The sequence below is a fragment of the Molothrus aeneus genome, chromosome 6 (genome assembly GCF_037042795.1).
Source record: "Molothrus aeneus isolate 106 chromosome 6, BPBGC_Maene_1.0, whole genome shotgun sequence".
In the NCBI taxonomy this organism is placed as follows: domain Eukaryota; kingdom Metazoa; phylum Chordata; class Aves; order Passeriformes; family Icteridae; genus Molothrus; species Molothrus aeneus.
This window is the reverse complement of record NC_089651.1, coordinates 3,374,560-3,394,877: the sequence shown is the minus strand read 5'-3', so window position 1 is coordinate 3,394,877 and position 20,318 is coordinate 3,374,560. Positions and strand designations below refer to the sequence as shown.

Sequence of the window (20,318 nt, the reverse complement as noted above, 5' to 3'; positions counted from 1 at the left end):
AAAATGAGATTAATCTAACTCAACCAAGCTTAGCAGAATCCAACACTGCCTACCCACAACCATGCACTACCTGAGAAGCTGGGTACTATAAAGTAACCAACTGGGGCAGATACCCTTGACAGTTCTGCCCCAGCAAAGGGCCTTTGGGCACTGGCAGGTCTATCTCCAAGCTGGTCTTGAAAGCACAGTTTGTTTGCTCAGGTAAATTAAGACTTATTAATTTTAATTTCATTATGCACCTGCAGATCAAAATACTTTCTTCTCTGTGGGAAATTAAAACAATTTGCCATTTGAACACAAGTTCTAGAGATAACAAAATAAGTGAAAACCTGAAATCATTTTTTTTGATCATTGCTGTTCCTATGCAAGCTTCCACTGACAGCAAGAGTTTTTCTGAAACTGGACCATGAGACAAATTTCTAGTTTTCCATATGAGCTCATTCACAAAATAGGAATACACATGACGCAACTTTGCCAATACTAGTTCTTAAACTAGGAATAAACAGGGGTCTGCCTCACCTTGATTGTTACCACAAGGAATTCTTCTGAAATTAATGAAACTATCTGAATAGCAAGGTACTGCAACTTTACACACATCAGTGAATGCAACTGCAATTTACATGCAAGACTGGGCAGCAGTGCTGCTGCTCATGTATTTTTCAGTAAATCTTATGCACCATGCTGGTTAAATCTACATCTGCAAAAAGGGGGGAAATCACATTCTAGTTACTGTAATTTTGATTGCTTAGCAAAAGACCTTGTCTTGATGTTAAAGATAACATTACAATGTACTGAAGGTCCAGAACAGCTAAAATCATCTTGGTCAGATTTAGATCAAGTGAAGATCACCTTATTACCAGTAAACTTCATGAAATTGCAGCTGTTTATAGAGAGATCTGACTTTAGAAGGAGAAATGGCTCAAAGCTTTATAGAAAAAAAAACCCCTTCCTCTCCTAATAGAAGGATAGCCTACAAATATCTTCATTGAGGTACAGATATTTTGAAATATTTGCTAACAACTGCCTTCAAGAGTGACATCAAGACAAACATTCTATTTGAACCTAATGAGCACAAAAGTCATCTTGAGATGTGCTGATTTAATATGTCTGTCAATAGCCCCTGCTGTCAAGAATGCAAATTTTTCAACAGTCTTTGAATACTTTCACCTACCTTGCTGCAATTCTTCCAAGTTCCAGCAAACAAAGGCACACTTCTCTTGGCTGCTTGTGGAGTACTAGAAAAGCAAAATGAACATGGAAAACATTGATAAATAAAAGCTATTTTAAAGATCTTAGTGATGGAATGGAACCTAATCATCAACATCTGTTACTCTTGACTCTAATGAACGTTTGTTTTCTTTTGAACCACTCATGGGATTCATGAGTGGTTCTCAGAGTTCAGAAGCTCCATTTAATTATCTAAATCACTGAATAATTATTTGGGGTAATTGGTAATCTGCAAGCAGGTCATTACTATTTAAAAATAATCAAGAGCTCTGGCACATTGAAAACACTTTAATGAGTAGAAAGTCAAAAATAATAAAATTAGAGTGATACTTTTCACAAACTAAGAAAATTAATATCTTTTAGTTCACTATTTTTCTTAGCCAATTTTATTTTAAAAAATAACAAAGTTGCATTAACAAAGACATGCCTCACTATAAATTTGGTCCTGAATTTTTTTTTTTCACATCTACTCTTACAGTAAATATGAAACTAGAATGCTTTAGGAATCAGTTCTTCACAGTATGAAAATCCCATAAAGAAGAAACTCAAAAAAGAGCTTCTTCTTTGTGCATACATACATATAATGTAAATCTGCATGCCTGGATTCCACACAGAATAGTTTGTTTATGACTCAGTAGCTGTGACAGAGCATGATCTCATTTTTGTGAGAGATTGAAATGTTAGGGGTTAATGTCCCAACCATCCATTTGCAAAAGCAGCAGGTGCTTTGCTGAGGCCAGGTTTGCACTCCTGACTGGAAAGAGAAGGGGAGATTTTTTGGGTGTGTGGGGGTGAAATATCTCAGCTGTGTAAGAGCAGTCCAGGCACAGAGGTGCTGTGCACCCACCATGACAAACCAACTTCTGTTTAGCAACAAGCTGGGTTTTGAGCTAAGTAAGGGAAAAGACTCATAAGAAGCAGCTTCTGCCAAGTGGAACAGTGCTTTTTATCATGGCAAGGTCTTCCCTTACAGAACTGGCTCAGGTGTAAATCTCCCCTCCGTGGAAGGTACTGGAACACTCCCATGGGCCTGCAGGCATCCCTCCCTTCTGATGGGGCACAGCTGGCTCAGCCACGCTGGTGTGACAGGCACCTGCCCTGCTTCAGGTGCCACAAACCACCAAAGTCCCCCAAAACGTGCCCAGACGAATTCCTGAGCTTTCTGCCACAGTCTTGGATCACCCTTGCCTCAGGGGTGGCACCCTGGGTGCTGTCACCTGAACCTGACTGTATTTTATCCCAATGAACCTGGTGTTCCATGGGCTTACCCCACTCTCAACATCACTTTAAACAAGAGACATTGAAATTGCAACAATTAAGTCTCACTTCACTCTCTGTTCTTATCCTTTCTCTCTTTTCCCTCTATATTTTCTTAAGTGGTATCTTCATACTTTGCTGCATTTCTATAGATGATAATAGCCAAAATGGTTTCATACCTCCTTTCCATTGCAGCCAAACTGATCTACAATAAACCTGCCATATATATACATATATACATTTATATATATATATATGTATATATAAACACTAGTCATTCAGTGTGGTTGCACTCTCACCTGCCCAAAGGAATCTATTAGCAAGAACCTCAGTCACCCTTGCCTTCAGGGGCAAGTTGTAACAATTATGAAATATCCCCATAAAACAATACATTTTTTTCCTCCACAATTCAGAATAGGTAATGTTCTGTAAAGAAGTTCAGCAAATCCAAAATCAATAAACCAAGAAAGGTCTGTGGCTGTTTGTATGATCAACTTCCCAAAACTTCAAGAAGAAAAGAAAAACAGAAGAAAAGAGAAGATAGTAATTATGAGTACATTGTAATCTACTCTTTAGAAATACCTACTAGAGTAAAGCCCTTATGTTGTTGTGAGTAAAAAGTCAGGTTTTAAAAATTTCCACAATATTAAAAAAATTGTACAATTTCAGATTGAATTGAGACCAAAAAGTAATTGTGTGACTCTTTGTATAAATTGGAAAAAACCTGAACAGCATCCAAATAAATTTGTTTTTAATGAGTTAAGGTCAAGACAACAGCTATATAAACTTCTGGTAATCTAAAGACTCACCTAACTCAAATGCATGAAGAAAAAATACCATACCTGAGAAAGATATTTTAATGTCTAGTTAAAGCTCTGAAAGCAATCACTTTGTTCTGTGTATGTACGAGAGCCAAAAGGGGACTCCAGAGCCTTGAACACCTCTGGGTAACCAATGCCCCAGGGCAGACCTCCAGCCTCTGGGACTTCAACTTGAGCTCCACTGACAGGATAAGTGTAAGTGGGGTGAGCTGAATGCTCAGCCCAACATCTTTCCCTAGTGCCTGTGCAGCCTTTTGAGAGGTATGCATTTGTCCTCTAATCTCATCCAAATATACTTCCAGAAGTGAAACTGCAGAGCATGAAAACTAAACAGGCACTGCACTAGGAAAAATATATTTATTCTTCAGCCATCTGTTACTAAGAATATAAATGATGAACACTGGGACATTCAGCTATTTTCAATATTCTTCCTTCCCACAACATTGTAATTACATTAAATATTTACCTTTACTAGTAATCAGTATTTTTAAAGTGTTACATTCATGACCCTTGGAAGTCTCTTCTGCTATTTTGGTTTTAAACTGGTTGTGACAGCCCCAAAATAAAACTCGATTTTAAAAAGGAAGGCATACCCCAAAATATAAATAGAATAAACTAAGGGTTTGGAATAGTCAAACCAAGTAAATTGCAATTCATATGTATGTACATCTGAATGACTTTGGAATGGAAGAAAAGAGAGGTTCAACCACCACTATTTGCAAAAAGATCCATAAATATAGCTAGAAGAAAATTTGATTTAAAAAGTTAGAAAATTATGTACCCAAACAAATTTCACAGACCTTTAGCAAGTCTGAATCAACATAATCTAGACACATTTCATGCATTTCATACTGAACAATGTGGCACAGTGACATCATTGTTAGAGGATGAAGACGTGTGCAGGCAATAACCAGCCACAAAAACAAACACCAGGTCATCTCATAAGACAGTGCTTCTAAAGAGAAAATAACAGCATTCCTGAGGACTATACAGCATACGTATTTCATTCTGTGTCTCATTCAGAGACCAATAAATGTCGTTTTTTGCAGAGCCTCTGCATAAAATGAATGGAAATATCCATCTTTCTAGAGAATCTCACTGATGGCATTTGCTTGACAAGAGTGCAATGGGAAGATAGAGAAATAGTGCAAACAAGTCTGGCTTATTTTAGGTGTCCTGCCTTTTTGCTTCTCATCTCATCTCTTTAAATGCTTATTTGCTGTGCTCATTGCCTGCAGCTTTACATGCTACCTCCAGCCACTCTTTGCTAACAATAATTCCTTTTCAGTTCCTGGAAGTTTTTATCCTTGCTTCTCTCTGGCAATAACATTTCTTCACACTGCTCCCATCTTGTTGCTGGCTCATTCTCTTTTTACAGGTATTCCTCTTTTGCTCACTCAACCTTTGTGCTCCCCCAGAGGTCCTTACCTTCTCAGGCTTCTGTTGCTGAAATGGCTCCCAAGGTATTAAAAAGTCTCTTTTTTTCCCAGCCCCATGACTGAAGAAGAAGTCAGGATTCCTCAGCTCTGCTTTTCAAGGTTGTTTATTTTCTCTCATCTGTTCCATTCCTTCTCTGACCTGCTGAGATCTGTCCAGCAGGTTGGGCTGTGGCACAGTCCCTGCCCTTGGGGTGGTGTTGGCTTTTTATACTAAGAACCACGTGTGCTTTATTTACAATAATTTTCCAACACCTGTCAGCTCTGTTAGACAGTCTGTCTCTACCCTAAACCAATCCAGAAGTGTCACCATCACAGCAGAAGATGGAGGACAAGGAGAAGGAGGACAGGACATGCCCAGATTCCTCCATCTTGCCTCTTGAACCCCCATTCTAAAAACCCCAAAATTCTACTTTTCCACTCTGTGACAAATTCACTCTCATTCTACTCAAACCATTGTGGCTTGTAACTCCTCACACAAAGTTGGTAATTGTTTCCATGGGCTAAAACCAAAGGCACAGGTGTTTGTGACTCTGTGCCAAGGTCCCTGAGCCCCCTGCCAGCATCTTGAGTCCTCCAGGGCACCCAGAGCAATGTCCTGGGCTCTGACAGTGCCTGGATGCCACCAGGAGAAGCAGAGGAGGAGCAGCCTCTGCTTCCAGCATTATCAGAACCTGTGACTGTGAGGAGACAGAACACACAATGCACTTGGAGTCCATGTCTTTACTGAGCAGGTTTAAACTGAAAGTTTGCAATAACATTCAGGGGTTTTGTTTTGTTTGTGGTTTTGTGTTTGTTTTAAAATAGTAGAATATCCAATCACAGAAATAAATACGGAATATCCAATACAAAAATAAACTTCTCACAACTTCCTGCCAAGTTTCAAATCTTGGCTCCTAACACTTTTATAAACCATTTTTAATGAAGTCATTCTTCCTTCTAACATAATTTTTTTTGTTTTAGAGATTAAGATATCAGGCATAGCTGAATCATAAAAAGTAAATATGATTTCTGTTTCTAATGCATTCCTTATCCCACTAGAAGCAAAGAGTTTTACAAGTGCCTTAGTATTTATTATCACAGGCTTCCAATTGCCATCAGAACTCACACTAGTTTAGGGAAAGTTTTCCAAAAGGATGGTCCTTTGGTCCTTCCTTCTATCATCTCTCACATTTTCCTTTAATATTTACTCTGATCCTACAGAAGGCTTTTTTGTTCTTAAAAAACCTCCAATATTGTTTTGTCAACACTCTGTTAAATTATAACAAACTTACCCTTGCTTCTGCATCAGAGTTATACTCTGACACACTTGTGCTTCCCCTACACTCCCTGCCCCATTTCAGCTCAATCACTCATGGAAATCTCAAAACAATTCAGGTGTGAAACCTACTAGATCCAAGGACAGTAAAGAATTAATGTAGAGGGGATATAGAGATAATTTCAACACTAATAATTTACTGAAATTCATTAGTTTAACATGCAAATCCAGTGGTAACAACAAAGAGTCTAGGATGCTTCTATAGTCCTCAAAATGAGATGTATTCAGTACTATTATGAGTAGTTTAGTAAAGAGTTGCGAAAGATGGGACAAAGTCTTATTCTGATGCAACTTCAAGTAAATTTTAACATAGTTTCAAAATTTGTAAATGTTTCAGTATAAAAGAACAGAAAAAACTTCCATCTTGAAATCAGATAAACTACATAATTTAAAAAATAATCTTCCCCATGTATACCATATTTTTAAGCAAGCAACATTTGAGTATTTTTCAAAATAACCTTTAAACCAACAATGTTAGAAGAGAGATCAGAGGTGTTTGTGTTTCAGTTTACTATTTCCACTAAAATACTAAATGCATTTATTTAGGAAACCTGTCCATGAAACTCAATTCAATCAGTTGCATCAAAAGAAGTCCATGTCACATCCTGTGTGTACATATGCATAGAATATACAAGCACAAAACATTAACATCAACAGCATCCAACGCCTCCCAAAACAGATGACACATCAGCATGCTGGCACACTCAGTGGCAAACCCTTTTCTTGCTGGGTATTCTTTATCATGGAAGAGATGCAGAATATTCACTGGTTCCAAATCCTATAATCATCCAACAACACTCCATTACCACAAAGAGTTCAGAATTTATGCCTTCTGTTCACTGAACAATCACAGAAAATCTTACAATTCTTATTTGTCCAAGAAGAGTTTTCTTTGAGTATTACACTCTTCAGACATGAGCAAAATTACAAATACCTCCACCTAGTATGCTTCCATAAAGAAAGTTACCAGAACTGTGGGGATCTGCTGCCCTAAAGCCCTACAGGGGAATTTACAAAGCATATTTATGGGAACAGAGGAGTTAAAGGCAGTATTAACATCCTTACACTGCATGAGAGAGTTAGCACATCATATTCAGAGTCCCACATAGTCTGATACATCTAAGAAGACCATTCAACGACACTGTACCTCAAGATTTGCACAGATGACCAAAATTTGGATTTTGGATCATAATTTTTGGTATTAGCAAAGCTAATTCCTTCTCCTTTAAATACACTAACTTTAAAAGTAAAAAATATGACAAGCATGCTAAATTTGGCAATGATTGCAGGGAGCACACATGGTGTCCCTCTATTTTGCACCACTCCAGATTACCCCTACCTACTGTGTTGCTATTTTTAACAAATTTTTTAAAATTTATTTTTGTTCTCCCTACCTACTGTGTTGCTATTTTTAGCAATTTTTGAAATTTATTTATTTTTATTATCCCTATGTCCTGTGTTGCTATTTTTAGCAATTTTTGAAATTTATTTATTTTTGTTATCCCTACCTACTGTGTTGCTATTTTTAGCAATTTTTGAAATTTATTTATTTTTGTTATCCCTACCTACTGTGTTGCTATAATTTTTACAGATGCTCATGTGTGAGCTGCAGCTCATGCATCAGCTACCCCAGCCACCTTTTCTTTGCAAAGGCATTAACTCAGAGACTTTCCTGCTATGTCTCTGCACTTAGGGATAAATTGCCACCAGTCAGCTCTGGCTGTGTTACAAATCTTAACAGGAAACCGTTTCCAATTTGTTTGCATTTTAACCTATGTTAAAGCATGATAACATTCAGCAAGACAAACTACATCATATTACAAATTATTAACAAATTAGCAGTACAAGTCTTCAAACTTTTGAGCTCTCTACTGTTCTCTTCCAATGATATTTAAAGTAACTAGTGATTAGACAGTATAATCACATCTACTAGCATATCAAGCACCTCTGTTTTTCATTCTATTTACTTTTCCTTCTATTTATTTTGAATACTTCAATCTTGTTTCCTTGTTTAGCTCAGCTGAATAGCCCAAATCCAACAAAGCATAAATTGCTGAATTAGTCCACAAGTGAAGGACAGGAATAAAATGACATGAATAGGTCTGCTGCACCTGCTTGTGTGGATCAGCCCTGCAATGTTAACCCTTTGCAGATCAGCCTCTAAGAACACTCAAGATTCCCACTAACATCACTTACCTGCAGGTTCAGGGGGACTGCCCCTATCTGCTCTGGTCTCTGTTTGAGACAGCTCCATCCCAGTGAGAAATGCCTTTGTGCCACTTGAGCCTCAATGCTAAAAAGTTGGGAGTGATGGCTGCATTTGTGTGCAGTTATACTTGCATGATTTCAGAGACTTCTTCAGAATTTATTACAATGAGATATAGCATTTTTAAGTAATGAGAAATAATAGCAATTAACAATTTCTTAGCCAGTAGAGAGTTCGTTTTGTTGATCTCTAACACACTTGGTACTTTTTTTTAAGTCAGTGCCATAAATCCATCATTCAAGTATTTCAGTGCACTAGATCTTCAAAATCACTCTTGTAATTCTAGAATACATATTTGCCAGAAAAAAACCTCAGGAATGTTTTATATGACACAGCATGATGAAAATATTACTATGTGCCTTTAATTAAATAACACAGTATTTGCATACCATAAAGCACACAGAATAAGAGTAAAAAAATGAGGATAAAAATCCACTCAATTGAGAACATTGATACAATAAGGTTCTCCAATAGAGACAGAAAAAAGCTGGATTATCACTATCAATTTACACACCAATTTACTGAGCTTATTAGCCGTGGGAGAAATAGAAAAAAATACAAAAACAGTTACCTCTGTAACCATAATTTCACCACAATCATTAACAAAAATTGCAGAATTCAATGAGGCAGTGCAAAGACAGGTGTCATTCACACACATTTCTCACTACTTTGAAAAGAACCTTTGATATTACTTACCTTTGCTGAATTTTTGCTTCCTATGCATTGGTGAAGTGATTTGTGGGAGAGAGAGGAACATAAAAGCTTTAGATTGGCAACTGTTAAGATTTATCATTATTTCTAATGCATTAGGAAAATCTCAAAAAAGCAAAACTTCAAGTTAATGATTAACTGAAGGAGAATAACAGCTACTGGTTTTATCTTTTTTTTTAAAGACATGATTACCACCTCCTTCTCAAGTTCAGAAAATTAGGTCCAAAATGTTATCAAGGCCTAATCCTATTTCAAGCAACATAAATCTTTTCTAGTAGTACATTATTCAATAAGGGAATAAACCTCAGAACCAAGTTTTTAATCAGTGAAGAAAATCAGTCAATAATCAAGCAAAATAGAGCACAGGTTTGCACACTCAGTCATATTTCACTTCCATTTTCTGAGAGAGGAAGTCCTCTGGAACACACCTTTCCAGGTGGATTTGCACTCTGCTTTCCTATGGCAGGCAAGGCACTATGTATGTGTGAAAATTAATTATCAGGAAATATCCATATTCCAGCTATTCCAATTCCATCTCTAAGCAAGATCTAGTTTCTTAAAAATGCACAACAGATTTGTGGAACAACGGCAAATGGCTGGGCTTGCCATAGCAATACAAACTTCAAATATCTTGAAGTATTCCATTAACCAGAGGTTCCTCTGCCTGTCTCAGGCATTGGAGGTCTGCATCTCCTGGTGCTTACAAGCTTCTTGGTCCTAGATAAATGTCCAACTTCTTCACCATTTCAAATCATTGAAACTACAATTATTGTTCATCTCCCACATGATTTACCATATCAAACAAGAATTTCATCCTCAAGATTTAATTAACAAAACAGAGTCAATACATATATTCAACTTACTATTTTTCACCTTTGAGATACTAATCTGTCCTCTGCCAAGCATTTTCTCCCAGACATATAAAATAATGGAATTAAAAAACTTCCCAGGATAAAAGAACAGACAAATGAAAAACTCTCTCAGAAATATCTGTGCTAGACTACAGAAGCAGAACAAGACTGTAAAAGAATGGGATTAGATCAGTCACAACACATGTAAGAGTTTCAACAGGGCAAAGGCTTTTTGAGCAACAGAACAAAGAAGTTTCAGCACAATGTGTTCATTTGTCTTCCAGAGAAACTGATCTGTCACCATGACTGGTTTACACTTTTATCTGATTTCAGATAACAAACATTGGACTCTCTTCATTTCATGAGATTTGGCTGAAAAACTGTGAAGTCAAGATTCATAAGATTTCCTTCAAAGAAAGAATAGTTAAACCAAGGAAGACTATGTAGTATTAGAGCAGTGATTTCCTGAGCAGTACAATTCTTTTGACAAAACACCATGAAGCAGTAGTATTGGATAATTTTTGTCCAGAACTGCACAAGGGAACCAGCTGGGAAAAATGGTCAGCATGGGAAACAGCAAAGTTCTTTATCTTCTCACCTCCTGTGCAATTCATTAAATCCCACAACCAGCCAAATGTCTGCAGACAGAACTGTGCATGCACTTGTATCCTGCTCTCCCAAAACAGAAAAGCACCATCTTATGCATTGAACTAAGGAACAGCATTCCATACTCACAGAAGTATGTGTGGGGTGAAAAATAATTTGTGTGCAAGAAAACATAGCAAGAGTTTTCTCTCATTTAAGTTCCTCTTAAAATTGACTTAAATGAGTAGTATGTGATGTGTACTTCATTTGTTCATTCTACAGGCAACAGCAGAATTAACACAGTCAAACAAAGGTCAGATTTAGAGTCAGGACCTATTAAAAGCCTTTCTGTCTTTCAAGGCTAAACACAAAGGAAAAGTTATTTTAAATTACCAACTACTACATAAAGAATAAAGAAATACATACCCAAACCTTCTGATTCAAACAGGCAGGTATCATCCACACCTACATCTCTGCACCAGGATAAGAAATTTGCTGTGTTGTCCCGTGCAAAGAAAGACCCTGAAGGAGCATTGGCTTTGCATGGAATTTTCCGAACTGGTAAGGTCTGAAAAACAGGAATTCTTTATTTAGCTAAATGATACATGCTATCATAATACTTAAGTATTATGAAATCACTATGCAAGTTTTACATAGATGTGTAACTCCCACCAACTTATTTCCTTGCTCATTAAAGAATTCCAAGCAGAGAAGCATGAGAAGTGAATTTAACAGCATGAAGTTCTCAACCAAGAAGTCTTTCCAAAAGTCCACACAATGAAGTTGAGAGCTGAACCAACATTCCTACTTCTTAGGAATATTAGTAACTATAGGCTTTGGATTTAGTGTTTGGTCCAGTTCACTGAATTTAAAAAAAAAAGGAAAATATTATAAAGACAGACTTTAAACTAGGAGCTGAACTTTCTCACAATTAAGGGTGAATTACTTTCAGTTCTATGTTAGGAGGAAATCATAGTGTAAAGGTGTGGGTCTTGAGGCCCAAAGACTACAAACACTTCAGAAAGGTCACTGTTGTAAGAATCCACAAAATCAGAGAGTTTTGAGAAAGCTGCAAAAAGCAAGCCTCGGAAGCAGTAGAACTGTGATTAGAGCTAAGCAGCTATGAAATAGGTCAGCATAAAAATTATTTAAACTGTAGAAAAGCAAAGACAAATAAAACAATAGTATGTGTATTAACGCTTGTCTAGAATAACTCTCTAAATTACAGAAAAGTTTATCTAGCAAGATATTAGGAAGGTTAAAGCTTAATAATGGAGCTCTGTGCATTAAGCATCTGTGTTTTAAGGCTTACAAGTAAGTATTGTATTCTAAATAAGCAAGCATTGTTTTAACCAAAAGTACGTGTGCTTATAGTAGTTAAATAGAAATACTGTCAATGTAGTTTTGCTTTGTGTGATTGGGCAAAAAGCTTATAAAGTGAGTTGTAACATTAAGTTCTTGATCTGCTGCCTGGGATGTGAGCTGGTGGCATCTTCCCATTGTCATAACCATGTAATGGGACTGATGCTGGAAAATCAAACAGCTCAAGGCACGTTCCCAGCAGCCCCGTCCCGTTTGTGATTTGTGCATACACCCCTGACCGGCGATAACTGTCTCCTGTTTAACAGCACCCAGAAGTGCACAACACAGAGCTGTAAATCCAGCAGGTACAAAGTCAAGGTCTACAGAGACCAGCCCTCACTGCACCAGAGCAGTTCCATTCACATGATTTCAGTAACAGAAAGGATGCTACTGGTACAGCATCAGTATCTGCACCAAACAGAGCAATTACCACATCAATCCTGCTGCCTGCATTGGCACATTTACTGAGACACACAAAAAACAGAAGCCCTTAGCATTTAGTTCTCACTTAGGGCTTCTTTTCCTCAAATGAAATATAGCTGTACTACGTGGCCAAGTGAAGACAGAAAATGAAACATTGTTGCTGTGTACCTTTAGGGATCTCTAAATCATGGAGGAATTCAGATCTTATGTTGATTTGAATGCACTATTTTTCCAGTGCTGATTTATGAAATTTTTACTTCTGTCTAGAGTCAATAATTACTCAATCTAAAGTGAGCTAACGGGTAGAAAACTGCAAATATGGTGTCTCTATTAATTTCCTAGCTTAAAATTACTGGAAATAAGGAGAGCAGAGAAAAAAAAGACACAACAGCACAATAATAATATCAGTATTAAACACAGCTTAGAAAGAGTTTAAATATTATACATATTATACATATGACAGCAGCAATGTAAAGGCAGAATATGCCTACATGCACTGAGCTACTCACTGCTATCTACCCAATAAGCCAAATAAACTGAAAATAGAGCAACTGCAGGCATAATCACCACTGTACTTACCAGGATGTCAATGGGGACTAACAGATTGTCTTAGATGTGTAAATATGTCTCAGAGATTTATGCAAATAAATCTATTCCTCAAATCACCATCTAGCTTTCATTCCCCCATGATTCATAGTCCAATGACTCAATTTACATTTCCTTGTTTTGGAAAAATTAACTTATGGTTCAAGCTATTTGCAAGGAGATATTATTATTTTTCTATAATTTATATAAAACACTGTCTGATTTTGCATGTTATTTTAAACAAAATATCTTATCTTATGCCACAGATATCATATCACCTCCAGATACTATTTCACCATTCTGGAACAAGGAGGGGAAAGCAAGAGGGAAGCAGGGAAGTAAAAACAGCTCTTCTCTAATCCAGAATAAATAAAAAACTATACAACACGAGTTCTTTAAAGGGGCTCTAGATAGGGAACAATCTTACAGATCAGAGCACAATGAAGTTTCAAAACATTATTTCTGCCCCTTCCCATTCTTCTGGAGGGAGAAAAAAGAAAAAAAAAGGAAATAAATGCTTAATTCCTTACATATCAGTGATTTTTTTTTCTTTTCTTAAAAAAAAAGTTAATAAAAAGCTGTCAGCAATAGACATATATTTTAGGCTAGCACTCTTTTCATATTACACTAATTTCTTCAAAGAAACAATGAGTATCTCTTCTGAGACAAATACTCTCCAGGCAGTTTCTCCCATTGAATTTCCTCTTGGTGACTTAGTCTTTGGAAGAAGAAATGCAGCACTTGTCCACCTCTGTCTCTCTCTGCCCTTTCCCAGGAGATTTTAACTGGACAAATCTAAGTCTCTAACTGTAATAGTCTTAAAAGTACATCCACTTCTTTTAAAAGGACTCACACAAGTCTCTGGCAGCCTGCTGGAAGAAGGTCAGCTAGTCCAGGCTGCAGAGGAAAGCTGTCAAAACAGGACTCCCACTTAATGATTGTTCACTTAAACATTGCAGAAACCTTAAAGAAGTCCCTTCTTTACATGATTTCGCAGAGAAGGTTCAACCCAACTGTGCCTCTTTCAGTGCAAAAGAGGAACAAGCAGAGTGGTCAGGGATACTGGACTGGCACAAGGCAAAATGGGAAAAAGGCAGGGAGCAGCAGGAGTTGGGCTGCTCTATGAGGGAAGATCATCCAGGGTCCAAGGGTGACCCCAGCACAGGCAGAGGCAGCCCTCACTGGCAATGGTGCAGTCCCAGAGCACGCCAATAAGGCAGTGCTGGGAACATGAGAGCTTTAGACAATTGTTCTATTAGAGGAGGAAGAGCCAAGTCAGGTCTAGTGTGTCAGGGAAGGCATGTGAGAAACAGCAGGAGACAAGGCTGGGCTCAGGGCTGCAGCAGACACTGACCCAGCCACGAAACCAGGCCGGGTTCCACTGACCCAGCCACGAAACCAGGCCGGGTTCCACTGACCCAGTTCTGAAACCAGGCCGGGTTCCGCTGACCCAGCCATGAAACCAGGCCGGGTTCCACTGACCCAGTTCTGAAACCAGGCCGGGTTCCACTGACCAAGTTCTGAAACCAGGCCGGGTTCCACGGACCCGGCCATGAAACCAGGCCGGGTTCCACGGACCCGGCCATGAAACCAGGCCGGGTTCCGCTGACCCAGCCATGAAACCAGGCCGGGTTCCACTGACCCAGTTCTGAAACCAGGCCGGGTTCCACTGACCCAGTTCTGAAACCAGGCCGGGTTCCACTGACCCAGTTCTGAAACCAGGCCGGGTTCCACGGACCCGGCCATGAAACCAGGCCGGGTTCCACTGACCTGGCCATGAAACCAGGCCGGGTTCCACTGACCTGGCCATGAAACCAGGCCGGGTTCCGCTGACCCGGCCATGAAACCAGGCCGGGTTCCACTGACCCAGCCATGAAACCAGGCCGGGTTCCACTGACCCAGTTCTGAAACCAGGCCGGGTTCCACTGACCTGGCCATGAAACCAGGCTGGGTTCCACTGACCTGGCCATGAAACCAGGCCGAGTTCCGCTGACCCGGCCATGAAACCAGGCCGGGTTCCGCTGACCTGGCCATGAAACCAGGCCGGGTTCCGCTGACCTGGCCATGAAACCAGGCCGAGTTCCGCTGACCTGGCCATGAAACCAGGCCGAGTTCCGCTGACCTGGCCATGAAACCAGGCCGGGTTCTGCTGACCTGGCCATGAAACCAGGCCAGGTTCCACTGACCTGGCCATGAAACCAGGCCGGGTTCTGCTGACCTGGCCATGAAACCAGGCCGAGTTCCGTTGACCCGGCCATGAAACCAGGCCGGGTTCCACTGACCTGGCCATGAAACCAGGCCGAGTTCCGCTGACCCAGCCATAAAAGCCAGCAGGCAGGCAGGCTGGAGATGGTCTGCTCACAACACTGCTCTGGCAAGAAGAGGGGCTGAGCCAAAAGGTGGGTTTTGGGCCATGGACAGAGAGGGCAGGTCAGGGTCTCAGGGAGGCTGGTCACAATTAAGGTATTTTGATTCCCTCAAGTCTTGACAATTAATGTCTGGTTTATAGTGCTTCAGTGGAATCAGAAACACTCAGTACTTTATAATTAACTCCATCTTGTCAGTAGGTGCAAAGAGGTGACATTTCATGTCACCTCTATCAATCCAGTTACATCCACTGTATGTATATCATACTTGATCACATTCTCACTGAATCAAATTTTCAGCAGTTCTAAATTGGTTTAACAACAAGAAAATCAAAAAGAATGAAATTCTTTTCCCATATAATCTCTGCTTGGACCAGATTATCTGAAGTGATACATGGATGTTGAATCAACTGAGTTAACAACATAAGGGGACCAAATAAACAATATCTGACACTACTCTTTGTAATTTTTTTATTTTTTACATCAAAATAAAAGCACAAATTCTGCTGGATCATCTATTATGGATGAACAGCACTGTGACAGGAACAAGATGCCAAGAAGCCAGCTCCAGTATTCCTGGCACTTGCAGACTTGTGCACAAGAATTTCAGAGAGAATGGAAAGGAGATAGTTACTTTATCTGTAAGAGCAGACCTGCAGTGTCAAACCATGTCACCTCTCAGTTCCCTCTTCAGTTCTCATCTCTGGATTTTTCCACAGTGTCCATGTTCTCAGGCTTGCCTTTGCAGAAAACTAGTGAGTCTTCTCCAAGAAAAAAACTTGTTTCTAATGCTAGGAACAGCTCAGAAGAGCTAGTCACATCATACTGGGTTTGTTTGCTTCCACACAGCTCTAGACAGTTCTGTACCTTTATCTGCTTTGTGCTGAGACAACCATAATAAACAGCCTATATTCTTTGAAATCCTGCTAAGGATACTGAACACTGTTCTGGAAGTCTGTAATAAACCACTTAGATTACCTTAGAACTACTGAACAACAAAAAAACCCAAAACAGTAACAAAAAACCCCCAAACTAAACAATACAACAAAGAAATTCTTGTGTGTGTGACTGATGGCTGCCATCTGGCATCCAGTGGGGATTTGGGCTCAGTGTGGGCACAGCCCATCTGCTCTCCTTGGCCCTGAACCTCCAGAATGGTCCTGGAGAGCAGGAGCTGCTGTGGCACAGAGCCCTCAGCAGGAGCAGAGCTGAGGAGTGAGGAGACAGCCAGGAGAGCCTGCAGTGCCTCTCTCCCCAGGAGCCATTGGGAAGGCATTGCAGTGCCTGGCAGGAATGCAGAAACTCCCTAGAGACCCTTGGGTCATTGCTGCTCCCCAGTACTAACCACACATTAATAAACCTGGTTCTAAATGTTTTGTATCTTTTGATTGATGTATCTTGCAGTGACTGAATGTAGAATTTCTCTCAAGAAGAGCAATTCAGAACAGATGGTTTGTGTGTCAGTAATCACCTGAAATTTCATACACATAAATCACAATTGTATGCCTTGACAACTAAGACTTTTAAACACATCATTTAACCTAGCTTCACTATGAAGCTTAGATATTCATGGAACTCACAGCATTCCTTTACAGTGTCTTTCAAAAGCACATTTCTGGTAGTAAGAGCTACTTACAGCAAATGGTAAGAGTCAAGGTACAGAACATCACACTTAACTAAGCAAATTTGAGATATTCTTAATTTCATAGTGACAGAAAAAAAATGTTTGATTAACAGATGTCCTGAACAGCTCAGAAGTGACAACCAACCACATGTAAAAACAAGACATTGTTGTCAACAACAGCTACATAATTTAACAACCAAAAAGACCACAAAAGCTTCGAGTCATTTTCTGGAGTAAATGCTACACAGACAAATATCCCTGACATTGCATGATTTCACTAAAATATATAAAAGTTTCATCCCATTTCCCATAGTATTAGGGTCTTGCTGAAGAGAACAGCAAAAACCCCATGCTCTTTTCTATTCAGTAACAGCCCTACCAGGTTTATCACACAAATTAAAGGGAAATACTCATATTTTCTAATCACCTACTAAATTTTCCTACCACCTCTTAAAGAGAAGTCTACTTTTTTAATATTTCCAAACCTGTCACTGTACTGCTCAAACTATAACACATGAAAGCTTTTATTCAAGAAAGGTTTCATGCACAAATATTTTTTACTGAGTTGTATAAATGCCCTGACTATTTCAAAAGTGCTTTCTAACAGATCATTCTGAAATAATTAGGTTTCCACATGGCAAAACTGACTTTTGTTGACATAGTATAGTATGACCACAGTTGCTTTGAAGCAGCAGTGGCTGCAATTACTCCTATCAAGTATCAGGAAAACAATTCCCCAGTCACACTCCTTTTACAATCTTGTCTTGTTGACGTGCACGCATGTGGTTTAATACAGGATGTGAAAGTGCGAGTGAAACATATGATGCAATCGTGGAAAAATGCTGTCAGGTTCACTTCTAAATCCAAAAGGGACTCTCTTACATGGATGCTCTGAAATCACATGGAAAAATGGATTTTTTGTACTGCTTTTTCAAAATGAGTTCACCAACACATGCTAAAATCCCCATTTATTTATGGCAGACAGACTTGACCCATATTTTGAAGATTATTCACCATATTTTCCTCTTTGAAAAGATGATTTCAGGACATTTTGAACTATCACTTATGCTTGAATAAAAAGAAAATGATGAGCCATTTGTCTGCTATGAAAGAGGGTTACAGTTACTAGGTACTCAAAGGAAAAATTTGCTTTTATCTCCTGGTGACCTACATTAACCAAAATGGGGGTTTGAGGGGGAAATTAGGCTATGCAGCAGCTAACTGCTGTGGTGGCCATTTAGTGTTATGTGAGCATAAATTCCCACTGAACTGTGATTATATCAGCTAGACAGAACATGTATCTATTTCAAAACTTTTTACCATTTGCCTTTTCACTTAACTCTGTGGCCAGTACCAATCCTTTTCCTCCTTCAATTCTTTCCTCATTTTGCTCAAGTGTTCTTAAACAACTGGACCAATGGTCAAAAGAATGTGCTAAATGCACATCTAAAACAGAATACAGAAATATATACATAGAATTTAAAATTAAGCATTTCCCACTGAAAAAAAAATGAACTAAGAAAAGAAATATAAACCCCTCAGCCCTCCTAAAGCTGCAAAAAAAAAAATTTAAACCCCAGGGCAAATTTAGAATACAAAAACCCAACAAGGAAGTTCTGAAGGCTTAGGAGACAGAAAAATAGCGAAACTTTTCCACAGACACAGAACTAAGAACAACTTCTATATTGATGAAAAATAACACTGAACGTACAACAAAGCAAGCACCACTAAGCAATTCACTTAACAAGCAGCAAAACATTGTCCTTCAGGGAAAACACAGTCTTTACATTGTCATATCGTGTCATTTTAATGGGAATAGGAAACTGGATTTCAAGTTTACAGATCACGTGTTGATTTTTACCCTGTATAATAACCACAGAGATCATCAAAAGCCAAAAATCACTCATTATCAACTAACTAGATTCTAAGAAAACATTTGTGAATTCTTTGGAATCCCTAACATATTTACAATATGTCAATAAAAATAATTAACATCATCAAGGCTTTATAGAAATATACAGACTTCAACACTCAAATAACTGCAGGACTAAATTAATGCTTTAACCATGTTATTAAGTGTCAAAGTAGAACACACTCTTCCATGTGGCATTAGCTTCTTAAGCATATATGGAAAATAAATTTAACAATATAATTTTCAAAGTTAAGCATTTTTTCATGTCTTTTTTCTTCTAAGTTCTCCGTCCAAGACACAGCTTACTCATCACACAGCAAAAGATTGGTTATTCAAAAAAGATAGTGTTAATAGTAATGAAAAACTAGTTTCACAGAAACAATGCAGCTTTCACTTCTAACAGTGTGCCAGCAATCCAAGGAATACAAGAGACTATTCAATCCACAGACAATGAACTGTGATATCCAGAAGTAAATAACATCAGAAAGCAGCAAGGCAGAAGCGTCATTCCCCAGCCACAGCATATTTCATGATTTGACTAAGAAGTAGTTTAAATGTAGACTAAGGATATGTGCATTTCAACGCCTCATGGCAAAATCCCAGTGTCGGTCAGAGCTGGAAGGCTCTCAGGGGCCGGCTCAGCCAGGGCAACACACAGAGCTCCATAGCCAGGAGTCCTGCACTGCAGAGCACAGCTCCTGGAGCATCACAACACAGAGCCCACATCAACAGGCGTCAGATCCTGCTCCTTCCCACTCCATCTGTGTGACTCAGGGTGGGATTAGGTCACTCTGGTCCAAAGACCTGGGGAGTGCAGCATCCACATTCTCTGAAAAAATCCCTTCGCCCAGGATTTTTCTCCTGGGAAGCTGAGAAGCCTCAGAGAAAAAGAAAACAATTCTAATCTCATTTGCTTCTCCTGTGCTTTGCTCATGTGGAATGTGTTTGGAGATTGTTTCATTGGTTTCATGTGGGTTGTTTTCACTCTTTGGCCAATCGGGGCCAAGCTGTGTCGGGACTCTGGGAAGAGTCACGAGTTTTCATTATCAGCTTTTTAGCCTTCTGTCTGTATCCTTTCTGTATTCTTTAGTATATTTTAGTACAATACAATACAATAATAAATTTGCCTTCTGAGAACATGGAGTCAGATTAATCATTCCTCCCTGCCACAAGAGGGTCCCCACAAATACAATAAGGGAGGTCAATAAATTGTCTTTTAAAACTTCTAGACATCTACATCTGTAACATATCCATGCCTACTGACAAGTACACTTTTATCAACACTCTTTCAAAAGCTTGAAGAGGTAATGTGTAAACTCCAGGCATGTATGCACCAAAAATTAAAAGCCATTATTGTTACTGTTTGAAAATGCTAGCAGGCCAAATGCAAAAATCAGTGGTGGTTTGGTTTATTTCTAATGCTATAATAGCATTAAATAGAGTGACTAAAATTAGATAGAATTCAAGAAAGAGACTTTAATTAATTTTTTAAGCATATTAAGATTTTATAAACAGAGACAATAAGAGAGAGACACTAGGGTAAGCCATGGCAAAGACCTCCCTACAGTATCCAT

General features: G+C 38.9%; 1 protein-coding gene across 2 annotated transcripts in view; it reads right to left on the bottom strand.

The window, feature by feature from the left end:
- GAS2 (growth arrest specific 2) overlaps positions 1–20,318 on the bottom strand; it is a 90,457-nt gene that overhangs the window by 43,288 nt on the left and 26,851 nt on the right. For both annotated transcript variants that reach the window (XM_066551769.1, XM_066551768.1), the window contains exons 4-5: positions 10,899–11,040; positions 1,172–1,235 (exon numbers count right to left, since the gene is read on the bottom strand). In XM_066551769.1, the coding sequence (XP_066407866.1) occupies positions 1,172–1,235; positions 10,899–11,040 (206 nt within the window). The remainder of the gene's footprint in view (positions 1–1,171; positions 1,236–10,898; positions 11,041–20,318) is intronic.